We start from the raw sequence: 26728 nt of genomic DNA on the forward strand, positions 1-26728 counted from the left end.
GACGGGCGGGGGGCAGCGCTGCGGCAGCGGCGGAGCGGGCGCGCAGGAGCCGCCTCGGCCCCATTGTGTGGCGCGGCCGCGGCTCCCCGGTGCCGGCCGCCATCTTGTGCCGGGCCGCCGCGTCCGCTTCGGCCGGGGCCTCCGCGGGGCGCCGGGGACGCCGTCCTGCCCACAGGGGCCGCGGCGGCGGTGCGCGAGCGGGGCCTTTCCCGCGCCCCTGTTACAGGGGCCGCCCCGGGACGCTCTCCCCGGCCGCTGTCGTGCCCCGAGGCGGCGGGAAGCGCTGCCCTCCGCGGCGCGACTCGGCGGCCCCGGGGCCGATGCCCGGCTCCTCGCAGCGGGACGCAGCCGCCGGGCCGGGCGTGAGAGCTGCCGCCGCTCCGCGCCGCCTCCCGCCCCGTGTCCCCGCCCGAAAGCCGATGCCGCCGCTGGAGCGGCCCTTGCCCGGGCCGCGGGCGTAGCGGTGGGCGCTGCCAGCGCCGCTCCCGACGAGGAGGCGGGCGCCCGCCGCCCACCGGCCGCGGATCAGGAGACCAAGGGCCGGCCCCGAGGAGCTGCCGCCGCTGCCCGCCCCATCAGGCGAGGGGCAGGAGACCCAGACCCGCCCTGCCCGCCGCAGCCGCACCGGCCCGCGCTGCCGCACCATGAAGATCAAGGATGCCAAGAAGCCGTGTAAGGCCCAGGCTGGCGGGGGAGGCGGCGCTCGCGGCCGCCATGGCGGGAGCGGGGACCGCGGGGCCGCTCTGGATTCGGCACGGCCGGGACTGTGCGCGCTCCTCCGCGGCACTTCCCGTGAGGGGTCGGGGGATGGTGCAGATCGGTGTGTGCGCTGGAAGGGCTTCAAAGTAATATCATCAGGTTTGGGGGGGTGGATGCTGTTCTTGATGAAGATGGCACTTAATGAGTGTACTAAACACCTGCGCAGGCAGCTGCGTGTGCTAGAGTCTTGTTTTCATTGGGCTAATCAACTTCTGACTTTTTTTTTTCCTGGGGAATATTCATTAATATTTGGGTACAAGTCTTTCATTAAAGTATGCTGAATATTCCCCTTTAATAAGCACAGCTAAAATAATATTTCTTACTGTTTATTCTTTTGGATTATTGTGTCTGTTTTGGAGGGCACAAACGTGGTTCAGACTCAGTTAAATGCAAACAAAATGTCTAAGGCAGTTTTGTTCATTTTTTTGTGGGAAGAGAGAATCGGATCAGATAAAGTTAATCTGCATACAAGTCGTGTTTTCCCGGTGTAACAGATGCACGGATGTGCAAGTCAACGCACCTGTCAAACTGACACAGGTGTACCTTGGCTGAAAGGGATGCACGTGTTGCTCCACTGAGTTAGGCTACGTTTTCCTGTGTCATCATATTTAAACACTAGTTTCAGGGTGAGTTACTGTGTGGAAAAGATGGCCAGGCCTGCTGTTATTCTGTCATATGACATTCCTGTCTAATGGAGAGCACACAAGTAAGACAGTATGTTGAAAGTGTATATTTTAAATATACACCCCATCCTATCCAAGAAAATCACCAAATGTGTGTTTTACGCAGGAAGTATTAGTGTAGCTCTAGAAGTAACGATAAAAATGGAATTGAGTTTGGTGGTGAAAATACTTTATTTCCTATGACGTGTTAAGAAAACTCTAAATATGCATCTTGTAGCACACAATTAGCCAGCACCTCTTACTAGTGCCAGTGTGTGGAAATTGCCAGACTGACTGTAATCATGTTTATGAAGAGTACCGTTCAGACAGCATTTTTCTCCCAGGTATAACATTTAAGGAATGATACCAGGACTCTGAAGCAGTAATTGGCTTCAGAATGTTACAGTGGTTTGGTGATTTCAAATAGTGAGAGTATGGCTGCTTCTGCTGCAGAAACCTGCAAATTTCAGGAGTGTCTCTGCTGGGCCTCAGACTCATTTTCTGTAGCGGTGGATTTAAACCTCCTGTTCAAATAACAATAGCAAATGTTATCAAGAAGCTTTAACTGCTTAAGTTGGCTAAATTTGTAGTTGTACTCTTCCAGTTCTTGAACTTGAACTTTGATGTTGGTTTCATGACGGGAATCAGAACCAATTGGAACTGTGTAAGCAGAGGAGGAGAAGAACAGAGTGTCAAACTACGTTATTTATTTTGTCTTTGCTCTTTCACATATTTTGAAGTCAATGGCTTTTTAAGAGATAATAGCGCTTAGTTTCTTAGGCGATGAACTTCAGACTCATTCTGCAGATCTGTGGTCCTGGTTAGTCACACAGACTGAAGTGGGAGAGCAGCTGAATGTTTGAAGAGGAGCAGATCCACAGAAGATGGAAACGTGTTGATGTTCAGGGGCTTTTGTGCCCAGAAGCAGTTGTTGATTTGGCTTATATGCTCAAATTGACCTGAGAGCCGAGTTGGGCCCACAATGCCACTTTTAGACTGTCTAGTTACAAATTATGTGGCTAAGACAATTGTAGATGCTTTTCAGTACCATTGCTGACTAGGTATATGTGTCTTAGGTGGAGTGAGTATTTAATCACCTGTGTTGGAGCCAAATTTGATGCAGGAAAAATGGTTGATCATTATTTAACAAGTGGTCATTAGTCTGTTTTAAGAGTCTGCACCCTGGAAGTGAGAAGATTGCTTTAACCGACCTGCACCTCTGTTTGTGATGCTTAGTGTCCTGAAAGAAAGCACAACTGCACTGACACGTCTGTCGTAAGAGAAGTGGGGATGAAATGGAGACACCTGGCAAATTCAGAATTTCTGATGTGGATGCACTGCCTAGACATGCTTGTTCAGTGCTCCCTTTCAGATCTTTACCTGGCTAGTGCTGATGCTACTTTGTTGTAGTAAAAATGGTGAGAAATGCAGCCAAATGCATGGAACTTGGCTTCTGAGATTACTAGTCTCTTCTAGGACAGTCAAAAGGCCATTTAAATGTCTTTTTCTGGTGATGGGAGGTGATAGGCATTTTAAAGGAGGCTAGCAGAAATTTGTGCTAGGTAGTTAGTGTAGCAGTGGAAGCTGGAGAGGTTGTGGAGTCTCCATCCTTGGAGGATTCTTGAAAAAACTTAAGAGGTTTTCAGGTCTTGACTGGACAAAGCTGTAATTGACCTTGTGGTGTTGGCAGCTTTCCCGATAGCGTGACTGCGAGGCTGGAGTAGCTGACCCCCAGAGGACCCCTCCAACCAGAATTTTGGAGAAAATGCCACTGGGAAGAATGACTGGCTCTCATCAGAGAAATTTCCAAAGGTTATTTGGGGGTGGAGACGATAAATGTGAGAGCAAAAAGTCTCGCAGAACCACTGCTTAGATCTGCCTGAAGGCAAGAGAGGAGTCACTCATCTAGAGAGCCCTGGGTGTTGGTAGGGAAGGCGAGGGGCCCCGGAGGAGGAACGGGCCAGCATATGTTCCCCTCAGCTCTGGAGTGTCAGGGGCCTCTGAAGGAAATGCAAAGGCTTCTAATATTTAGTATGCAGTGTATGCTACTTTGTACAGTTAGTTTCTTTTCATTATTTATTAAAAATAGTTTGAGAACAAATGCACTAATTTCCCTCGAGGCGAATTGAGACACAATATATGAAAGTACATAGAGATTTGCAAAATGCTGTATCAATACGAAGAAAAGATGAAAATCTTTAGTTTATTCTCTCTAGTGTGGTTCTATGGACACATGTAGTCGTTGTGGACATGGTGAATCCACGTAGGATTTGTGTAGTAAAATTGATGAAAAATCCATCTAAGTTGGTGTAGAATCTTTTTTTAAATTGATTTTTTCTTTTCATAGACCTTGCTGCTTAGTCTTATGGTATCCTAAAATTTCTGATTAGTCCTTGAAAGCTGATTATTAGCCCATAGCTGATGTGTCAGGCTTTCATTTAGCTGCAGTTGAAAAATGTATTCCTAATAAGGGCTTAATACCGCCAAGCACAGCTTATACTGCGTTTGCATCCTATATTGTTAGATTCTGCCTCTGTGCGCTGTGTCTGGCTATACTAAAAACACCTATCACCAAAGAGATTGCTGCTGAAATGTCAACAAAATTACCAGAATGAGCAAGGGGGGATAAGATGAAAGCAGGGTTGTTTTGTCTTGTGTTAGCTGCACATGGCATCCACTTGTAGATGTGATAAACCTAATGAAGAGCAGTTATAGTAATTGCCGATGACCACCTGCCCTCCTGCCAGTAAATGTGGCCTTTCTGTAGGGTGATGAGAGGTGGCGGAGCTGGGAAGCGTGGTGAGTCTGCAGAGTTTCGTGGAGAAGTTTTCCCATGAAGGAAATGGGAGGATGTGACAGATACATGTAATTTGGGTGTTAATTCTGTGCAGCCCAAATCTATTTTGAGCTGGACTTGGGATGTTTGAACCCCAAACCAAGCGAGGTAAGCAGCGAAGCTCTCGAGGGCTAAGGGCACATGCCGTGTGTAACACAGCAAAGGCACTTTACTGCTTGCCTGTCAGGTGAACCCCACTTGATTTAGCAGTTCAGTGACCTTTGATATGTTTTCTCTTGTCCCATTGGACGTGTCAGCTATCTTAGACTGCTAGCTGATTTGGGTGTCAGAGTTTACCATTAATTTTTACCCTGCTGTAGGCCAATGTTTTAGGGAAATACTGGAAGTGGAAGAACCTATGCATGTACATAGAGGGAAATGCTCTTGGAGAAAGTGCAGGGTTTGTTTAGTTTAAGTTTCTGTGTTTATAAATGCCAACTGTGTAATAGTTCAGTGTAACTTTTATATAGTTAACTTGTCAGTGATGAGATAAGAATGAAATTGAGATAAGTTTTGTTATCAAAGGTTACGTATTGAGCTGAGTTAGATAAGTTTTATGCATCAGAACTGATTATACCGCATACTTTTGTAAAGAACTGTTGCAGTGCTGGCAGAAGTAAACTGAGGTTTTCATGTGATTTCACAATCATTTTCCTTTCTTCTATTTTAAGCCAGTACAGAATCACGAGCTGCAGCATGCTTTGATGGTTGTTCCCCAAGCTACGTTTGTACTTGAAGTGCAACAGTCTTGCATCTTTATAATACATAGACTTTCATAATACAAGATGACACAAAATCTAGTAGCCTGTTCTCTGCTCTTCCTGACAACTGTGAATTTTTTTTTTTATGGTTCAAAGCTCCCTGCTTGTATTAAGAGGTAGCTACTCTTCTTCTAAGGTTAGTTCTCTTTAATTTATTGCAGGGTTGACTCAGACTGTTGCTTTAGCTTATGGTGAGAAGGAAGAATTTTGAAGTTATTTGTGTTTCAAATGTGTTGTTACATTGATAGAAGAGAGTTTGCAAGTAATCCGTTTCTCAGTCTTTAAAAACTAAATACAAATAGAGTGTTAAACTGAAGAATATTATGCTTGCCTAAATAAGTGGGAAGTAGTTAAGTGTGTGCTTCCTGCAGCTCTGGATACAAAACGGGTGTACAAAGCCAAAATACTAGTTTGGTCTGAGTGGGGGACTTGAAGGTCCTCTGGTTTACTGAAGCACAACCCACAGAAAAGGAAAACACTTCAACCTTTGTGCTTTTATCATCATGAGAGAGACCTTTTACTGTAATTATTTCCTTTTGGTGTATAAAGACCTTGTATGGTAAGATATAAATAAACGTAAGATTGCTGCTGGAAACTCTGTATGCCAAGGACTCGAAGTGCAAATACAAGAGAATGACACCCACCCCCCCCCCCATGTAGTAATTTTAAAAACAACCAGCAGCCATCAGCTTGGGTTTTCTTGCCAGGCAGAACTGCTACATCGCTCCTTGACCACAGCACCTTGTGACTGCACTCTGCCCACACGGGCGGTGCTTTTCTACATTGGAGGAAGCAGTTCTATGGAGTCCTTAAACATTTTTGTTCTTTTAACTGTGAGAAGGTTGCCTCTCAAGTATCTTCATGGCATGTACAGAACAGTCTGTTGCTATAATTTATGGCAAAGGTTCCTGGTTGCTGTATCTGCGGATGACGGTGGCTCCTGGCAGAGCTGGGCAGTGAAAGAAAATCTGGATTGGGAATTAAGGAGGTTGGATATTGTGATACTCCTCTTGCTGTCCTGTTGGTGACAGTTCAATTTGGTGTGAAGTATCAAATTAAACCATATGGGTTTGACTTCCCAGTTGGTGTTCTGCCTTGCATATTTGTCTCTTCTCAGATAGTAAAAATACATATTTTATGTATTCTTAAATAGGGTCTGGCTTGACTTCTTAAAAGCAGAAGGCATGTTTTTGAAGCAGGTTTTGGGCTAGTCGGGCAAAAAGGTTGATTCCTGCTTTTCCTTTTTCAAATTGCGGCTGCCCACTGCAGAGAGGAGCTGAACTTTGAAAAGACAGGACATTGGATTTGTTCTGTGAATAGCAGTTACATTCTCAGCAAGGAATACTGAGCTGTGCATCACTTTTTGTGGAATCCTCCTAGGAATAAGAACAGTTATAAAGAGGAAGAGCTGAGAAAAATATTTTAATGACCAAATCCCCATAGAGTAGCAGAAAAAGCCCAGTTTTAGTGCAGGTACATTGACCCTCTGTATGAATTGAAGCTGTGGAATGATGGTTACCATTGCGCAAATCCTCAAACCTGTTATTTGCAAAGTTATAATCTTGGAACGAAAGTTGTGCAATTGGTATTGGTCTCATTCCAGGCAGAGTTCTTTAACTGTGCTGTAAGGATCAAGCTCATGTCTGAGGATAATTTTTTCAAAAGATTGTGCTGCTGTCGTTCTGCTTCTAAATATCTCACTTAAAGCAGCATGACCCACAGATAGGAGTATATAAGTGATTCTATAAGAAGTATTTTTACATTCTCGGCACGAGGTACGCACCATGCTATTTTTTTGTCTTGTTCTAAGACATCTCTCAAATACAAGATGGCCTCAGAATTAAACTTTTAATGGATTTGAGAAACCATTCTGGCACATATGCTGCAGATACCATAAATAGGAGTGAAAACTCTTGTGCTTTGAGCGTGCCTCAAAGAGTAGCAATGTCACCTGAAGCAGAGCACTTGTGTATATGATGTAAAGAAATGCCCAGCATCCTTGCACATGTGACATGACTTAAAGTAGATGTGTCATCTTCAGCCGTTGCCGTGATTAGCCTGGCTGCCCTGTGGAGGCGAGTCCCGCAGGAAACTCGAGCATTCTCTCTGTAATATATTTTCCGAGTAGTCCTTCATCCTCAATCCTCTGTGGCCTTATTTTAACCCTGCAAATGACATCACTTCTTCAGTAATTGGAAGAGGAACTGGTGTTTTCATGTGGGTTCCTGTTTTCTCCCTTCCCCCAGCATCCCAATAGGATCAATCCTGAGCCAAGATCCACCCAAAGCAAACTGATTGGAAGGCTGCAGCAATAGGAGAGTCCACAAGGTTTCTGTGTTGTGTCCATTTACAATTACTTTCTAACTTTGTACAATCAGTGTATTTCTAATATTCAAAGGCAGCTCAAGCGTGGATGGATACATCACAGCTACAGTTTGACTGATTGTGCACTTGCCATGTATACATATATGTATCCCCTTCTGTGTTTGGAAAACAAAATGGCTTTAATTTTCTGGGCTAGACCTGTATATAAATTAATGAAGAGTGGCTTATATACACAGAAACCCTTGTGTAATATCTTCTTCTGTATCGCTGGTATAAGGAGTAAGTCAACAGTACGTGGGGCCCAGTTGCTTGTCAGAACTCCTCCACCTTGTACGTAAAACTTGAGCAATGCAGTTACCAGCCATATCTTCACAAATTTTCAGTAGAAAAATATGAAGCTTATTGGGGTTTCTCACAGAGCTGAAAGCTGACCTATTTTTTCAGTATCAAAATCAAATCTGCTGTTAAGATCATTCAGGTGTCCCAGAAAACTGATACTGCACAGTGTGATCCAATTTGTCAGCATAAAATATGTTCTCACTTGAATTATGGAATAAACTTCCTTACAGTTCAGCTGTTTTTGTGTTTTACTTGGTATACAAGATTCATAAACCTGAAGATTTTTAGAGGTGTGACTAATGCTGTATTTGCAAAAGCCTTTTGGATCGTTTAACATGGGATGCGGTGGAATCTTCTGACAAACAAGCATGACTTGCACCAAATCTTCCTTAAGCTCATCACCTGAACTTTCAGCTGTTTCCCTGTCTTTCTTGGTGTGGAAGAGCAGATCCTAGTTATTCAGGGGCCTCACTGAGCAGGGAGAATCCCAAGTATTTTAGGTAGTACTTGGCTTGCGGTGTCCTAGTTAAACGCTGAATGTGTTGGATTGACTCCTGCAGACACTTTCTGGTCTGCTGGGTGAATCTATTTCCCTTCTTTGGTTTTAGTCTTGTGACATTGGTTATGACAAGAGACTGAAACTTAGTGAGGTCGATTTAATAAATAGTCAGTTAATTGTGGTCAGACAGTAACGTGTCAGATTTTCTTAGGTCTGGAGTCACAGTGCAAGGAAGTTGCATATGCAGTTGTAAAGTCAATTCATACGTGACTTCATGCTCAGATCTCCACTTTAGAGAACAGATATCAGGTTTATAGAACTTTGTTCCTACTTGGAGCTTGATCTTACAGAATTTATCCTTGCATTTAAATTTTGTTTTTCAAGATGAGTAAAGTTTCTGATGATATTCTCTAGGCATCCATTCCTGAAAATTGAGGTAACTTTTAAGGTTGGTTGGTTGGTTTGTTTTCTTTTTAACATTTGCATGCATGTTATAAATGAACTGGCATGCAGCCAACCTTGCCTAAATACATTGAAATATTTTAGTAGGCCATTCTTCTCAAGGATAGATTCCTCTGGTAATGTAAACCCAACATAATTACAACTTAGTCATGATGAACATGTTAACATCTTTTTGGTTTTGTTCGTGAGTTTCATCCTTCTGTAATACCAGTTGCATCTGAAGACATAAATTGAAACTCTACAGAGTATTCGAAAAACCCAGCAAGTTAGTGTCAGGAAATAAAAATGTGAGCTTCCCAGCTGGATGTTCAAGGTGTTTCTTAAATTTCCAGATGCAGTTTTAAACGCTGTTTCTGGGAGATGACAGCAGGAAAACCATTGGGTGCAGATATTGTCTGCACTGAGTGTGTCTCACCACACACTGTTGGGAAGATTTGCTGATACAGGCATGTTCATGTCCTGACTTAAACCCCTGTAGGAATTGCAGTTATCCCACGAAAGTGACAGAGATAAAATACCTGTGGTTTAGTGTTACTGTTTCATAGTACAGAAATTCCCCCTACCTGTCCAAGAAACAAGAAGAAGAAAAATGTAACCTAGATTCAATAATATTAATTTCCTATCTTTCATGTACTGCTTGATACTACTTTTGTTAGCTCTTTGTCATTTCAAGGGGTGTATGAACAGCTCTCTTCAGCTCCATAAATTTGGCATCTTCACTGTGTTAGTTTTTAAAATACATGAGAATAAATTAATGCTTCCTTCTCAAATAAAATAAGTTATGTGAGCAAGAAGTAACTGCTAGGGGAGGAGCACCTGTTCTGCTGCTGTTGACACCTATAATATGTAACCTGCTTTCTCACAAGTGTGCATTGCAGTCTTTGTGCTAAACTATGTCAAACTGTTATTTTAGGAGTGATGGTTATTTTAATCCTTTGTTCTCCAAAAAAAAAAAAGCAGCAGTTGAATTTTGTTTGAGTTGGTATGAAATAGATGGTATGATTTGGGGAGCTTTTAGTTGGGCTTTCTGAGCACCTGTGGCAACATTTAAATGTGTAAATAGAGTTACTCATTTGTTCCTGTGAGGATTTTTGGTAATGTCTTTCTTGTTGAAAAGTATAGCGTTGGTTTAGTCTGAAGCTACATGTATTGATTTTGCTCTTCAACAAAGCTAATCCGTCAATTCTTTTATCTTCACAGCTTTCCCATGGTTTGGCATGGACATTGGGGGAACTTTGGTGAAACTTGCCTATTTTGAACCTATTGATATCACTGCAGAGGAGGAGCAGGAGGAAGTTGAAAGCTTGAAGAGCATCCGCAAATACCTGACTTCTAACGTAGCCTATGGATCCACTGGCATTCGAGATGTCCACCTAGAGCTGAAAGACTTAACAATTTTTGATCGAAGGGGAAACTTGCACTTTATCCGATTCCCAACTCATGATTTGCCTACTTTTATCCAAATGGGAAGAAATAAGAACTTCTCAACACTACATACGGTGCTCTGTGCCACCGGTGGTGGTGCTTACAAGTTTGAAGAAGACTTTCGCACAGTAGGTAGCTTGTCTTTCCTTGTACCGAAGCTGATGCTGAAAGCACTGCTGCTGATGGGTTAAAATACGCAGTATTTTGAAAAACCGGGGTGCTCAAAGTTTATTAAGTATTCATTTCTTTCTCATTCTTAAGTATGGAAAGCTAGAAATATGCTTTTTGACGTCATAATAAACATGAAGATCTAATGCTAACAGCGAATTAGAAACTTCCATTAATGCAGTGAAATGCAAGACACTTTTGTGGAAGTTAACCATTTTCTAACCTGTGTTGTCTCTGATGGAAATCTGCTTAAACTGCTGAGGTGCTGGAGTCACTTTGGATTTTCCTTCCTAAGCAGTCTTTGGTGTTAGGTTTTCAATGTTTTTGGGTGGGATTACCCTCATTAATTTCATCCAGTGCGTTGTTTAGAGATCTGTGGCAAAATGTGTGTCTCAAAGACTTCTTTGAAAGTCTTTTTTCAACTGCAGAGTAGTTTGGGATTTTCCTGTGATGTTTTGACTCCTGCCTTGATTATTAAAATTGATCATTTATTTAGATGTGGTTTCTATCTGAAGATGGTTGTTACTGAGAATCTTATTGCAGTATCCAGTGTGCACATGTTCTAAAGTGGCTGAAGACTTTCAGTAGCCCAGAATGTTTGGTTTCAAAAACCTGCTTTCCAAACGTGAGCTCACCTGGTTCAGAGACAGACTCTATGGGTGGTTTTTCATGCATTAGCTGCCTGATCAGACTCTCTAATTGTTGGAACTCCCTGCTGTGGTAAAGGAGAGAGCGTGATCACTCCCAGAGTTAGATTGGATTAAGTATGGTATGAAATTACAGCCTTCCTGGAATCCACAGTAGCTATTAAATTGTCTTTTTGACTATGAGAGAACAGAAGCTTAAATGTCATGTGCAAAACTGAGGGAGAGCTGTTACAAACCTGAAGTCTTGTGGAATTTCTAACTTGTAGTCTTCTTCTGATCCGTGGAGTGCTAATAAAGTTGCAAGGATAGTTAGTACAATGCCATTGAGGTTTTTCTCTTTGTTTTTTTATCTGCTGATGTCTTAGAAATGACTGTTTGACTTTAAGATGGGGGAAGAAACCCACGAACTTTTAAAAGATGTGCGGATGTGTGAGTTTCACCAAGATCAGACTTGATGGGGCCTCTAGGGTATTTGGTGACCATTTTTGGTTTAGACTTATGAAAAATGTTGCTAACTTTTCAATGGATTAATGTCCGAGTATCTTGGAAGTTGTCTTTGGGCTTACCAAAGCAGATATATATATACTGTCTGTTCTCAATTCAAGTCTAAGATCTAGATTTATAGTTGGAGTAATTTTCCAGTTGATATATTCAGAATTTCTCTCTGAATTCTTAATGGCTTTATAGTGGGACTAAAGTTTCTGAATTAGTCGCCTGAACTTCTTAAAGCTAGGCAGTACAAATATACTTTTGTAGCATGTTTATGCAATGTTAGAACATGTTGACGTTGTCTTTTTTCTTTTTTAACACAGATTGGAAACCTCCAGCTGCACAAACTGGATGAGCTTGACTGCCTTGTCAAAGGCTTATTGTATATAGACTCTGTCAGCTTCAACGGCCAGGCAGAGTGCTATTATTTTGAAAATGCCTCAGATCCTGAGAGATGCCAAAAGATGCCTTTTAATCTGGATGATCCATATCCACTGCTGGTTGTTAACATTGGGTCAGGAGTCAGTATTTTATCAGTCCATTCCAAAGACAACTATAAAAGAGTAACTGGAACAAGGTAACTTAAAAACGCAAGTTGGGGTTGTTACTGTATGCCATCAGTTTCCAAAGTGGTTGCTATCCCTGACTCTCTCCACCTATCCCTTCCCTCACTCTGTAGTATGAAAAAGTATCTTTAATTTACAGCTGCCTTCATTGAAGCCCATCGCCACAGTTCTGTTAGTGAGGAGTTTTAGCCAGTAGCGTCTTTATGAATTGATGAGTGCTAGAAATGCCCCATAGAGAGAGTTTTATCAGTTATGTCTGAAGTTTGATAATGTGTCCAGTGAACCTGTGTTTCTCTGGCTCCGTAAGAATAAATACATCCACAGGTTTTACAGAAAGCGATCCAGGATCGGAGTCTGTGGCATCATGTGGGTATTTAGGAAGTTTTAGTCTCTTCCAGCTTTCTTTTTGGGAGTTTGTAACTATTTGTTAGCTCTTACTGTATGGTTAGCTTCTTGTAAGTGACTTATATAAATGTTAACTTGATTGACAGCTGTTTGTGTAGTGAACCTTGAGCAAGAAAGCAGACAGCTTGGTATTGAAGCTGGAGGGCTTGATTTGTTTATTTTGTTTGTCAGACATAAGAGTCTTTGATGTGAGGAAATACTATTTAAAAGCAACTGGTTTTCTTTCTTCTTAGTCTAGGTGGAGGGACCTTTCTTGGTTTATGCAGTTTGTTGACGGGCTGTGAAAGTTTTGAAGAAGCTCTGGAAATGGCATCCAAAGGAGACAGCACACACGCTGACAAGCTGGTTCGAGATATTTATGGAGGAGACTATGAAAGATTTGGCTTGCCAGGATGGGCTGTAGCATCCAGGTAAGCAAGAAATCTTTTTGTTGGTTCTTTTGCTCATTCTGGGGGCTTCAAAAACAAGACAGACAGAGCTGCTTTTTGCAGACTTTTACTATAGTCAGGTTACGTTTTCATCCTAAAAGTTATATATGCTCAGTTTTCCTGAAGATTTAAAGCCACGTGCAGCTGCAGGTGCCTGTTAGTTAAGTATTGAAGAAAACTCATGATTATGTCATATATCCCTGTACATGAGTCAGAGAGAGCGTGAGGTGATCACAGGAGTGGCAAGAACAAAGTACAGAAATAAAACAAAGCAGATTATGTTTTCACTTCCTAGAGTCTTTGAGTAGGGCCATTGTGCAGAGGCAAGGTAACTGGAAAAAGGCATTTTTGTTGCTCTTACACTAGTATCTCTTCATGTTTTGGGGAAGACTCTGCTTTTTTTTGATAGATGGCTCTCAGTACAGGCACCTAGCATGATGTTTCTGCTACTTTTCTCACTTACGAAAGCTGTTGAACATAAACAGTTTGTACCATGAGAATGAATGTGTCTTACTGTCAATTGCAGAAGATTTTTGCCATAGCTGCAAGTTTTATTTCCATTGGGGAAGATTAATTGTGGTGTTACAGCTTCTCTACCCTGAAGAAATGTTAAGAATAAACTTTAGGAGTGAAACTAAGATATATGTAAGAGAGTTAATTAAACCTTTGCCCTTATTCAGTAGTAAGAGGCCTTAATTCACAGTAACTTAATTCTTCTCCCTCTCCAGCCAGCTGAGTCCAAGCCTCTTCAGAGAGCATATGCTGAGATGTTTTAATATGTGCAAACTTTACACTTGTAGTCAATACATCTTAACTCACTCTTTATATAGGTACTTTTTGTTCTCATTTACTTTTTATGACCCTTAGGATCTCTAATGAATATTTGAGTTTTAGAGTAATTGAGATTCTGGCTCTCCAAACTGACTTAGATATGGCACAGAGTCCTTAGTGGTAAAATATCATGCATCGCTATGGATTCTTGTCTTGTTTTTTCTTTTTTATAATTTGTAAGAAATTGTCTACTGTGCATAGTAATTGAAATGTCCTAATCCAGAACTCTTTACTTATAAACCTACATAGAAGTTTGCCAGCTGTTTATTTTCTGTTTCTGATGGTTGTGTCCCATCATAAAACCATTCTTCTTGTCTCTGTTTTACTTCTACTTTGAGCGACCGTGAGTGAGGAGGTAGGCATGTGGAGTTGGAGGATCCATTCACCAGTCAGACTTAGGCATTGACTTGATTTACAGTGGCTAGTTTTGCAGAGTAGTCTTGCCTAAGAATAAGACTACTTTTTACTATGGATGATTCTTCATGAAAGTCAACAATCTAAACGCAAATACTTTGTTTGGGGTTATTATTGTATCAAGACTGGCTGTTTGCTGTGAAGTAATAAATACAGACATTGTAGCTTCAGTTGTCAAATTGCTGTATGACTTAGAGGGCTCCTTAAGAATAAATGTGAGACTTAAATTCTGTTATAACATAAAAATCACATTCTGAAATTACTTCAAATGCATATTAATTGCTTTTGTACTTAATGGAAATTTTTCCTGTTATAGTTTTGGGAATATGATCTACAAAGAGAAGAGAGAGTCTGTTAGTAAGGAAGATCTTGCAAGAGCCATATTGGTCACCATCACCAATAACATCGGCTCCATTGCCCGGATGTGTGCAGTAAATGAGGTAAAAACTTCTGACAAGGAAATGATCTACCTGTATGCCTATTATTTGGTTTCAGATTAAATGCTTGTTAAACTGATGTATTCTATTAAACCTTTTAGTATGTTCTCAAATGGAACAAAGTAATGCATGTAGTATTAAAGAGCTAAGAACTGGTTCAGTATATCCTGACTGTCTTTGGAGAAGTGGGACAAGGAGATCTGTGCCAATGAGGAGGGTAACATGGTGAGGAGGGCTTCAAAACAACCTTGTTAGGGACTGGAGCCCGAAGCCTGCAGAGAGGTGGGGCAGCAGGGGAGGACAGGCTGTTGTGGTGAAAGGGCTTAAAGTGCTCTTGCGACAACAGGATGACTGTGGACCTGACTTAAGCCTCTGTAGGCAAACACATGCAGCACGGGACACTGTAAGGACTCGTAAGTCCTGGTTTACATGAGGGACTATCCCAGCCTCTATAGGAAGGATAATGTGGCAGACCACAAGCAGTCTGACACAAGTGCTGGGCATGCTGACTAGGTAAGCGTGGTGCTGGACCTGCTGTTCATGGGGGAAGAGCTGGTCAGGAATTTCAGTGGCAGCCTTGAAATAGTAGAGTTTAAGGTCCTGAGGAAGATGAAGGCAAGTAGCAGAATGAATACTCCAGATGGACTTGAGTAGAACAGGATTCTGTTTTGGGGGGAATTTAGGAAGCAAGATCTTGTGGGATGTCATCCTAATGGCATAAAGAGCCCAGAATAGCTCATTGATCTTCCAGGATAGCGTCCTCAGGGCAAAAGCAAAAGGTGGGATCCATACTGGCCAGGGAGAAGCACTGTGGAAGCGAGGAGGCTGCTGGCAGGCAGGTAGAGCTGAACATGGATCAGCAGTGTACACATGCAGTGGGGAAGGCTGGACCTCTGCTGCGATGTGTTAGCAAGGACATGGCCAGCGAGTCAGAGGAGGTGATGCTTTGGACGTGACCTCTTTCGTCCCCCTCCCCAACCACCACCATTGCCAAAAGAGAAGCACTGACAAACTACAAGTTGTTGAACAAGGAGGTTACCAAGACAAAGCTCTGCCCGAGAGCACCTAATGTATGAGCAGACACATAGGGGTCTGGGTTTAGCCCGAAGAAGCTGAAGCCCAGAATGATTGTCTCTAGAGAGGGTTACAGGGAAGACACTGCCAGGTACAGTCAGGCACAGCAGCAGGGTGGGAAGCAATGGACACTACTTGTAGCAAAAGGAATTCTGGTTGGTATGAGGGAAAAAAGATGCTCACAGGGAGAGGGGTTAAGCCCTGAAACATGGACTTGGAGTGAAACTGTGGACTCTGTGTCCTTGGAAAGTTTAGAAATGTGACTTGAGCAACTTAAATGTTGAAGTTGCTGAAAGACCTGCTTTGAGCAGTTCATAGCCTGACGGCCCCCAGCAGTTTCTTCAAGCTGAAATTACTCTCAGATTAAAGCTCGTAGAAAGTCTTGCTTCTAGTTGAGCATTATTTTTAATTTTTACTAATGCTTGAGACTTCACATTGTTTTGACAGCCATCGTCTTACTGATGGATAGAGACAGTTTCCTGCTGTCTTCTGTTTCTCAAAGCTCTGCTAAACAGAACCAGTATGCATGTAGTGTCAGTATAATTAGCACAGACAGTCAAGAACCTATGGAAGAATACTGAATATAGGCATAGAAGACGTGGGTGTCTGAGAACCAGGGATTTTCTTATTCATTATCAACAAACTTTAGATAAAATGAGGTTTAGGAACAGCCTCCTTAGAGAAAGGTAAGGGAAACTGTTTAGAGTTCTACTTAAAGTCTGTGGAGGTGATAGTCTCAGGAGTATCAACAACGCTGTTAGCTGCAGTAACCCTCCTTTTGCTTAGAAGCCAGACTACCGTATTTTTCTGATTTTAATATAGCAAATTCTCCCTCTCTCATTTTCTGCCTTTCTCTCATGTCTGTGTTGGAGAAGAAGTTGATTTTGTGGCTATAGAGTTAGTTTTGCTTTTTTGCTTTATGGCAAAGCTTGATAACCACAGAGTTACAATGAGGGTAAAGTTGAAAGTACATAGTCATAGTCCTGAGTTTGGGGCAAATGTATGCAATTTATATGTAAGGGCAGGGGTAAATCAGTATGAATCAGAACTCATAAACAGCACAGATTAGCTTTACTCCAAGAGGTTTTTTTGTCCAATTCCAACTATATTACGAAAGTACAAATTGTAAAAAAAGGTGAATAGGAATCCACAAACTAATGTCTTCAACTGATGTATAAAGATAAAATGGATTTAATTATTTCTACTTCCTGATATAGAGCAGAATTATGTTTGACTGGGTGCCTTAACAGTGTGTTTGTCTTCACTGTGAACTAATCAAGATGGTGAAAAGCAGTTGCATGTTTGTTGTTTGAATACGGGTTGGGTTGTCACACTAGTCTTTGTATCAACTTGGATACGAGTATTTATCTAATGTAATTAAGCACTTATTAAGCACTATGTTAAGCACTAACACAATTACATTTTCTATGGTTCTGGCTCTCATATCATTAAACCAGTGTTTAGTTTTGCTTCTACTTAATACTGGATTTATATCGGTGAATGGGGAAAACTGAATGTTTTTTCACTCTTACATTTGACTTGATTAAAATTCACAGCTCACTTCTAGTATTTAAGTCTTAGTCTAATCTTATACTGAGGTGTATCAAGGTCTGAAGATGAAAGGAACATCTGTTATGTCTTACTGTCTTCGGCTTCTTTACAGTGCTGCCTTGTTGCATATGGATCAAGCAGCATTGTACAGGGCTATGAAGGCATTGAGTCTTCTCTACCAAATATGTAACTTTTTCATTTAATTTCATTTTTAGCTGGGCTATTTCTTTGGCTTAGTAACTGAAAACACTCTCACTTTGAAACACAAATATTGCTTCTCTGTTGCACGTTTTTTCCTTTTTCCTAAGTTGACTGTGTTTTAAATTTTGGAACCATGTTTTAATTGTGGGAAGGTTGGTTGGTGTGGGGTGTTTTTTGGGTTCTCTCCTTGCTCAAGACAGTCTGTTCTTTCATAGCTTAGTTTTTCAAAGCTTTGTTAAACAGTGACAAAAGATAATCCTTTGTTGTTTATTCTCTTCTTTCTAGAAAATAAACAGAGTTGTGTTTGTTGGCAATTTTTTACGTGTGAATACTTTGTCAATGAAGCTTCTTGCATATGCACTGGATTACTGGTCGAAAGGCCAGCTGAAGGCCTTGTTTTTAGAACATGAGGTATGCTGCGCTTCTTTATTTATCTGTATGTATTGTTTTACCATAAATGAAGAATGCAGGTACCTGAGATACCACGTACTCATTAAACGTGGAAAATCAGAGGAGGTTTCTCAGAGTGTGGTTTGCTGGGGACAGCTCTCTCTGCCAGGAAAGTCCTTCAGTCACTTTGGGGTATCTCAGTTCACGCTGTAGATCATTGGAGAGGAACAAGAAAATGTTAAGTTCTGCACTAAGGTTCAACAGTCTTCGCAAGGTTTTGGGTGGTAACGATAGTAAGTATTGGATTTCAAAAGATTACAGGGACATCAAAAGTGTAGACCTTTTGAAATACTTTCATTGTTCTCACCCGAGCTTGAGCAACATCCTGCAAATGGAGACTGCTTTAAGGAGGACTGCTTTCCTGCCACACAGACACACCTTAAAGCTGTTGTAGTGATTTTGTGCTCTGAGATTAACCTCCTTTTGAGCAGCTTCTGCAATCTAGATCAGTATGTAATGCTGAGAGAGTTGACCTGTTCAGTTTCAAATACAGGCAACCAGTATTATTACAGTTGGGAGACTTGTAGCGTCATGGCAGTTGACTGGCCATTTGTATCCTCAATTTGGTGGTGTGCAAATATTACAGCGTTACATCTGTTCCCCTTCAGTTGATTCTCACAACTTTTTTCTTCTGCTGTTATCCTGAGACTGACAATAGTCTGTCTTGGTGCTTGTGTGTGCTGCAATAGCAGGATGATTCCTTGTTAGTTCTACCCCTGCACATTTTTCTTGGGTAAATTTTAAATTCTTGGTCAAGTGTTGATTCCGAACACTTCTGTATTTTTTAGCTATAGGGAGGGGTAACATCTTGTTTCCCCAGAGTGAAAAGTAATCCAACAGGAGAATGTGGGGGTTTTGTATGCAGGTAAGTATACAGTCCAAAAAATTATGTTGAAACTTGGACATAATTCTTAAAAAAGTGAGGTGTAGTTTAAGAAATTTTTGACTTATACCTTAGGAATCATGTTGCTATGGATACTGAAGATTGTTTAGCAACCAAAATACGCAGCTCCTATAGGAAGAACAAGCTAAACCTGATTTCTGTGCTTTAGGAGTTGCTGGTACATGTCTTGGAAGTCCTGCAGTGTGTGAGGAGCCGAGGGGCAAAATCTCCTAAAGCCAAGCTAGATAAGGAGAATATGTTTGTTTAACAAAGCTTTAAAAAGTTATTATGAAATATTATATATTAGAAGTGTATGGTGTTCTTTCTTTAGCATTGGTCCACCAGAGGCTTTGTTGCCACTGAAATGTGATTAGTGCAGAATCTGATATAGCACTTGAACCTGCAATATTTTTTGTTTGTTTTGAACAGGGCTACTTCGGAGCTGTCGGTGCTCTTCTCGGGCTGCCAAACTTCAGTTGAGATACCGGATGTCACTACACTGAACTATTTTCCACCTGCGTGACACTTGGTTATGGCAACGGGAACTAAATCTGGAGAGGGGAGAAGAAAATAGCACGTTTTCTGTGACTGTTTCTAAGAAGTGATGAGCTACTGAATATTGCTGTTATAAGGAAGGGGTTTCCACTCTGTTGGGCATTGAAAAGTGAAATATTTTGGGATATCATTTGTTTTTTGGTACATGTAGCCAATATTGAACTTTTAATATGCAATACATCCTCTGATAACAAGCTTCCAGAAGAAGGAATGCTGATCCTTTAAGCACTCAGTGTGAAGATATTGCAGATTTACTCCTGAGGCTTCATGCCTGCCAGTTTTCTATATAATTAATGAATGAAAAATTACTTTCATTAGTTATACTGTATTATGAGCACAATTCCCCATGTGTACTTAGAGAAAACAACTTCAAAAACAGTAAGGTACTATCTACAAAATGAGGAAACTGTAGGTAATTGCTTCTCACAGTTACAATAGTAATTATTTTTATGTGTAATAAATAATATGCTTTAACTTTCAGTGGGAAGAATAGTAGTAACAAACAAAAATCAGCCAAAGCAGCAGATCAAGTAGTCGATGTTTTGAAGGTTTTGTGAAGATATTCACTTGCCTTCTTCTTTTATTTGAAGATGCATCTGTTATTTTGGGAAGATCCCCTCTGTCTTGGGTCAGATTTGGAAAATAATGTCATGATTAATGAAGGTAGATTTGGGGTGTATGGGGTTTCGTTTTTATTTGTTGCTTTTTCGGAAGACGTGACTTCCAGAATGCCTTCTGGGTTTTTTTGGTCAATCTTATAACTTCTGACATCATGCGTTGTTCTTCATAGAGGTACCACAAAGCCTGAGAGAACTGAGGAAATCCTTATAAAATAGACTCAATATGGGACCTCATAATTCTGATGCTTTGGCTCATTTCTGTGGAGGTTTGGCAACTTTCTGCCCCATCCTGCTAACTGGAAAACGTGATTTCTTCTTCATTTTAGGAGAGCAAATCAGAATCTAATTGTATGTTGAAAATGGAAGGTCGTTAGCTTGCTTTTGGATGTGGAAGCTTTTGAAAGCTGAGAACAGCATCAGAGTTTGTATTGCAGCACCAAACGGACCAATTTTAGTGCACTTGCAATATGGAACCGTTCATCAAATTGTGGCCTTGGGATAAACTCCGTACTCTGGAACTGATCTCTGCGGTTTTCTGTATACTTTTAAACTTTACAGTTGTGATTATTGTAATAAGTTTAGTCCTGAAGCCAGGGTATGAGATCTTAAACTTGTAAGAGTATTACACAGTCATTAGGTGTATGACTCTGGACTAAAGAGCTACCTAATTTTCTGATATCATTTTAATGTTAAATATTTTTCCTGTAAGTGCATGAAGAGCAGCCAGACTAGAACACGTCCCTGTGGTGGGTTTTAGGGTGTTTTTAAAACTAACTGCTCCAGTATTCCACAGCACGGCTGTGTTGTATTCACAGACACATCCACCTAGTGCATTAGAAACCTCTGTGTGCTATTTTCAGTCTTTCTTTTCTTAAAATTGAAAGCCCCATACCAACATGATATGTTTGAGGGTTGTTGGTTGGTTGGTTTGGGGTTTTTTTGATAAGTCTGTGGTCCTTTACGAGTACATTAACTTAGAGTAGCCAATTCATTAAGCCCAATGCTAATTGCAAGCGCAGTTGCATTTATTGTTGCATTTCCCTTAGGCTTGCTTTGGTGTTTCATTGTAGACATTAAAAAAAAAAAGAAACAAAAATTACACTTACAGTTCAACTGATCTACTGCTAAATCAGAGCACTTCAGAAAATAAGCGAATATGATTTTTATAGAATGCCCCTATAAATGCTGTATACCTTTCCTTTTAAGTTACAATTGACTATAGGAAATAACCTTTATTTGGTTATAAAACTTTGTAAAAACTTAATTTTCTACATGTTTTGACAGCCTCCTGAAAATTTTGTGAACCAAATGTGTATTTTTTTCCTTGCTAAATGAAGTACTTTAATACTCATACTACAGCTTTATTAGAAGCAGTTCCTTTAGACCAGACTTATTGCTGCTTCTCATATTTTGATACTGAAAGAGCTGCTCTTGAAGCAGTGGTTAAAAGTCACTTATATTTAACCAGAAGCACATGTGGAAGGTGATTACCTAATGACCATGGTTAATTTAAACTATTTGAAGTTGATGTGACCTAAGATACATTTTTAAAGCAAATTGCACAGTTACAGAATAAATTAATGGAGTAATTCTTGAGCCAGCTGTACTATATAGAAACTACTGTGAGAATCAAAAAGTCTGCCCTACCTCTATATTACTGCCCTTTGAGCTTCTGAAAAAATTGGCTTCCTTTTGCTAATTTTATCAGCACAATTGTTACTTCCTAACAAGAGCAAGCAGAGAAGTTTTCAAGCCCTGCTTTAAAGCCCAGAGCTGTATTTCAGCAACATCTTTGGGTTTCATCTCATTTTCTCTCAACTTAAAATCAATCTTTGGAGATTGAAGTTCTACAATCAGTTACAATACCAGGCATCACACATAGTTGCAAGATAAGCCTTGAAGTCTTTTCATCTAGATTTTCTTCTAAATAGATTGAAAAGGCTTGTTTCTTTTGTACAAATCACTGCAATAACTTGCTTTTTCCTGATCTGTGTTTTCACCCTTGCTGTTTGTTTTCCTCAGACAACTGGTTGAAGCCGCTTTGAGGTGAATTGATTCCATGTGTTGTACTGCAGCAGAGAAAATACAGGGTTTTCTCAGGGCTGCTGTTATCTTATCAAGTGGAACCACTTCTCTACAGGAAAGTTGTGTGATACTTCTTCTTCTAAAGTAAAGCACAAAGCCCATTTTGAATGTGTAATTGTGTTCAGCTCAATCAGCCGTGTCAGTGCCTTTTAATTTTTTCATATGATGCCAGTTTTGCTGGTACTGGGACTTTTATCCAGGCTTCCTAACCAGTGTTGCTTACCAGAGAAATGGCAGATAATTTTATTGGCCACAGAGATGATCTCTTCAATCCAGTGCAACTAGAGATGCCAGGAAAAGCAGCATCTTCTAAGTATTACGCACAGTTTTATTGTATCAGTATCTCCCTAAAAATCATGCAACTTTTTAGGTTCATTTTCAGATTGATTGATTCCAAGTCGGTATGGCTATGACACTTAACCACTTTCGCCTTTCTAGTTCTACTAGGCTAACTGCAATTTGAGCAAGAAGGGAACTTCTCTATGATACATCTTAAATATTTCACAAGCTGGAATGGACACATCCTCAACGTTCTTTACTGAAGTCAGCAGAGGTTTAAATAGAAACACCTTTTCATTCTTTTAGCAAAGCCTCAATATATTTAACAGTTCAGAGAGAAGCAGCACTGATAGACTTTCTTTGTTGTATAGTTTGGTCCAGGTTTTCAAAGGGTGTTGAGATGTCTGATGTCCCTTTTGGAGATCTTTCTTCTGTAGAGTTCTGCAAGCGAGCACCTCTGTAATTCTGCCAGCACCTCCACTCGTCATTTGAGAGTTACAGCGTGGAAAGAACACAAAACCACACTGTCCCACTTACTCTCAGCCTGCGTATTGAAAACAAAAGTTCAGTTCTGACTTCTTGTAACAGATTAAATATTCCTTCAGTAGTACTGTGAGGGTCCTGCTTGCATTGGAGTTGTTGGTGATTATATTGCCTTCAAGGGTTGTAATCCTAGCTCTTTGTCTCTATCCAGTATAGGTCTTCAGGAAACACCTACTTCTAGATAAGTTACAATCACTTCTTATTTCTAGATATTGCAGAATAATAGTGGGATTTTAACACTGGGAACTAACTAAAGCGTCTTCTATCCAGAGCAGATCTGTGCTTCTTAAAGACTAGATGGTGTCTTATGTGTTCAGTCATTAACCCATGTTAATGCCTACATTTACATTCAAGAAATATTGTTAAGTATCACTTTGTTCGCATTCTGGATACGCGCTGGCTGTGATCCTGAGGAAGCGGTTGAGTTCAGAGCAGAGATGAAGGTCAGTGCAGCTCTGTTGAGCTGGTTGTGGTCAGCGTTTTATCCTCAGTCCATTTGCACACGTTATGAGATTAGTGTTTTCCTAGTTACAGGGCTTTCTACGTGCTTTTTTTAATTATTATTATTATTATGTAGGCTTAAAACATGTCATAGAGTTTTGCTTACATTAAAAAGTGAGCAAAAATCTGTGGATTACAAGTACTGCCCAAGACCTGTAGGTCACAGTGCAGAGCTTGGCATGTGCTTGACGCATACAGTTACTGGTTTGATTTTTATTCATTTTTCCATTTCCCATTAACGCATAGTAAGGCGGGGCAGACTTACCAGTCCTTGTGGATAAAGTGGGTGAATTAAGTCCTCAGATGTGACTATGGGAGATAAAAACATGATTTATCACAGGATAGAGGGATAATTCTATGCTTACATTCTTTAAGTTCTACTGATACATTCCAAAGTACATCACCAGTATTCTGTCATCTGTGATAAAATCACTAATTCTTGAACAGGTCTGCACAGAGGCCTGTTTTATTAGTTTTCTTTACTTTGCTTGTGTAACAAATATTAAGTATTCTTAAAAACACACTTTCTGAAAACATCTCAAAAGATGCTGTAATATATTTGTAATTATTAATGTGCTAATGGAATATGTTTGAGCAGGCTAGGTTTGCATAGCTGAGTGCCAAATCCTGCTCACCTGAGTTCCCTCAGCAGGTGATTCTCTTCAATGGGAACTGTTCTGAACTAATGAGCAAGATTTGGCCTTGGGGAACACGGTAACGCTACTTTACATATTCCTGCTGGTGCTAAATTGTTTGCTGAAAATCAAGATCCTAAATAGTGTAAATAAAATGTTTATGGCCTGGTCCTTTTGATAGACTTAAAATTAATCAGTTGCAAATATTTTTTTGGCCTTATTTCAAGTTTCCCGTGTTTTTGTTTGGGTGTTTTTTTATTTTAGGGCATGTGGCCTGTGTTTGTTAATGTGACAAGTCATTGGCAGGTTTGGCTTCCTGTGCATTTCTATAAGGCCCAAAGCATTCCCCATGTGCACGATGACTCTTCATTGCTGGATTCCAGTGTTACCCTTCAGCTTGTTCTGTCCTTGTAGCTGGTTAAACAAATCGTATCAAGTAGAACACGATTGGCCTTTGTTCTCTGCTAGAAGTTCAAGAGAATCAGCCGTTACTGTAACCGTTTGGGGAAGTAGTCGAAAGTGCAACAATGCTAATTTAAAATCGTTTTAAAAGCTAAATGTGTTAACTATTCTTGCCTGTAAAATGAACTGGAATGGTGTGTATCAGTTGCTAATCTTTGCTATAAATTGCTCGCATTTCACAATTCTTCTACCATCATAAAGAACATAGTAAATAGGAGCTTTGGGAGGAGGTTTGTTAGTTTTGGATTACAAAAGAATTATAAGACTAGTGAATTAGTATTTTGAGGAATATTAAATTACAACACCCGGAACCTGAGAATTAGTGTGGTGATGTTATAGAGACAGGATATAGGGGGCTTTTGATAATCTGCACTTTTTTACCTTTCTGATTTTTGTCATTTTATCCACCGAGTATTTAATTTTCCATCTAGTGTCTTGTCGTACGCAGGCCTTCTGTTCATCACCAGCCGCTGTCTTCAAATGTTGGTGTGTGTTAGCAAAGCGGACAGGCGGATTTCTAACTCGTAAACCCGTGCAGGATGGTAGTTCTGCAAGGAGCCGGTTGGTTAAATTGCCTTATTCGATTCCATTGCACTCCCGTTCTGTCTCCACTTCCCTGTTTACTGTTCAGACACTGAAGATGTGATGTAAAAATAATGTGCTATAAATTTTTATTCATAGATTACTGATGAATACCTTTGTGTCACCTGTTAATACAGCTCTTGTAAATGATACCTTTATGCCATCTGTAATACAGCTCTTGTAAATTGTTTAAATTATTTTTCTTTCATAGGTTCTCATTATTGAATGTACAGGTTAGATCCCTTTAATATGTCACAGAGTCATTTGATTTGGGCCCAAATATGGCCAATGCCGATCATTCATCCCATCAAAACTGTATATAGTTCTTTACTGCTTGTTTGCATGAACGAAGTTTGGATTTCGTTTGCTTTGTCACACCCAACTCCTCTGTGATGGGCCTCCTTTTTACAGTTTATTTTCCTGGTTTTATTACCATTTGTTCTGTATGAATGTTGAAACAGTCTTTTCCTAATAAATAATTTGAGATTGTTCTTTGCCTACATTTGTGGGGTCTTGGGGAGGGATTTCTGGGCGTGTTTTTTTCCTTTAGCATCATAAATTGCTGTGATACTTGATGCTGGGGGTGGTTGTGTAACTTTTCATACTAAGGAAACATGACTGGTATGTTTTTCACCCTTTTCTTCTCCTTTTATTAAAGTCTGTGCTTTGCGGTTCTTAAACTTAGGTCTTGTTTTTAAAAAGATGTCTGATGCCCTAGAGAACCTGAGTTTTGCAGCCTTGAAGCAGCAGGTGTGCCATGAAGCTGCCTGAAGCTTTTGCCTTCCAAATTAACTTGACAGCTGATTCATGCACACAGGCGATGTTTTCCTGTTGAATAAAATACCTCATGTATAAACCGCACGTCATACATAAACTGCACTGACTCCCCTGTTGGAATTGTTGCTTGCTTATGTTTTGAAAAAGCCAAATTGCACTGTGCTGAAATTACTGTGAGCGCTGCCCACCGGGCGAGGAGTCGGGACTGAGGTCTGTGCTGGTGCTGTGGCTGCTGATGGGCTCGCCCTGTCACAGGCTGTTCGTCAGGGTTCACTGGGCAGGTATTTTAGCCATCCGAACTACAAAGCGTTGCTTTAAACTGCCAAAAATGAAACCCTGAAAATGCCATTGTGTGTTGTATCTCCCTCGAGTCTGGCACAGGGGAGCTCTGCACCACGGTCATTCTTTTACCTGGAGGAAATGAGCTTGTAAGAAATACAAGTTCCTTTACAAGCTTATGGGCTGTTCATTTGGTTGATTTGCCTTTTTTTAAAAAAAGAAATGCAGAAATACCTCTTGTTTCTTTGCACTGTAGTGGAAAACAGCTTTTGTGGAAGCTGGTTTGCATTTCAACTGGGGACCTTAACTGCTGGTGCAGCCCCTGTGCAAGCTCAGGGCCCAGGTGAGCTGCCTGAACGACATTTAGTTCTGTCTTAGCTGTGGATCTGATTTAAACACAACCAAAAACGTGAACTCCTTTTGCTGTAGGGCTGCAGAGCCATCGGTGCTGCTGCATGACACGCAGAGGGTTTGGACGCAACCTCTAAGTGAACTGAGCGCTGGTGTCTCCTCTGTAACCTCACTGGTCAGGGCCCAGTGGGGCTGGACCAGGCTCCTGCGGCTGCATGTGGGAGTGGAAATGATAACAATTACAGGAGAAGCAACATCGACTTTCTGCAGGTAAAAATTCCTCTTCCAAGGAGACAACAAAGCTCTTCAGTTCCCAGAGGTGACTTTCTGGGGAAGGACATAAACGTTTGCCATGCAGAAAGGAAATGTGTGTGCTGAGCGTGCTTGGGGGCTGAGAAACATGTTTTGAGTTGAAGAGCAACTTGGCAAATCTTCAACACATGGGGA

At 40.9% G+C, this 26728-nt stretch overlaps 1 protein-coding gene across 4 annotated transcripts; it reads left to right on the top strand.

Moving 5' to 3' along the window:
* On the top strand, window positions 1–25329 carry PANK3 (pantothenate kinase 3). 4 transcript variants are annotated; one of them, XR_013922831.1, is made up of 8 exons: window positions 1–672; window positions 9844–10196; window positions 11696–11949; window positions 12577–12753; window positions 14333–14456; window positions 17565–17690; window positions 19042–19308; window positions 20114–25329. XR_013922831.1 is itself a non-coding variant. In XM_080353434.1 (7 exons), the coding sequence occupies exons 1-7, from the start codon at window positions 645–647 to the stop codon at window positions 19090–19092; spliced, it is 1113 nt and encodes a 370-aa protein (XP_080209560.1). In that variant the 5' UTR covers window positions 1–644; the 3' UTR covers window positions 19093–25329. The 4 variants fall into 4 exon arrangements, 3 of the variants coding, with proteins under 3 accessions (XP_080209560.1, XP_080209562.1, XP_080209561.1); XM_080353434.1 differs by having other exon boundaries at window positions 19042–25329; XM_080353436.1 differs by lacking the exons at window positions 1–672; window positions 9844–10196 and adding an exon at window positions 817–845 and having other exon boundaries at window positions 19042–25329.
* Window positions 25330–26728: the final 1399 nt, after the last annotated feature.

This window comes from Nesoenas mayeri (genome assembly GCF_963082525.1).
Source record: "Nesoenas mayeri genome assembly, chromosome: 14".
Lineage (NCBI taxonomy): Eukaryota > Metazoa > Chordata > Aves > Columbiformes > Columbidae > Nesoenas > Nesoenas mayeri.

Coding starts and splice junctions, on each gene's coding strand:
- PANK3 (XM_080353434.1), top strand. CDS start 645: ATGAAGATCAAGGATGCCAAGAAGCCGT. Junction 14,457..17,564: donor GGATGTGTGCAGTAAATGAG/GTAAAAACTTCT, acceptor TCTTCTTTCTAG/AAAATAAACAGAGTTGTGTT. Junction 17,691..19,041: donor CCTTGTTTTTAGAACATGAG/GTATGCTGCGCT, acceptor TGTTTTGAACAG/GGCTACTTCGGAGCTGTCGG.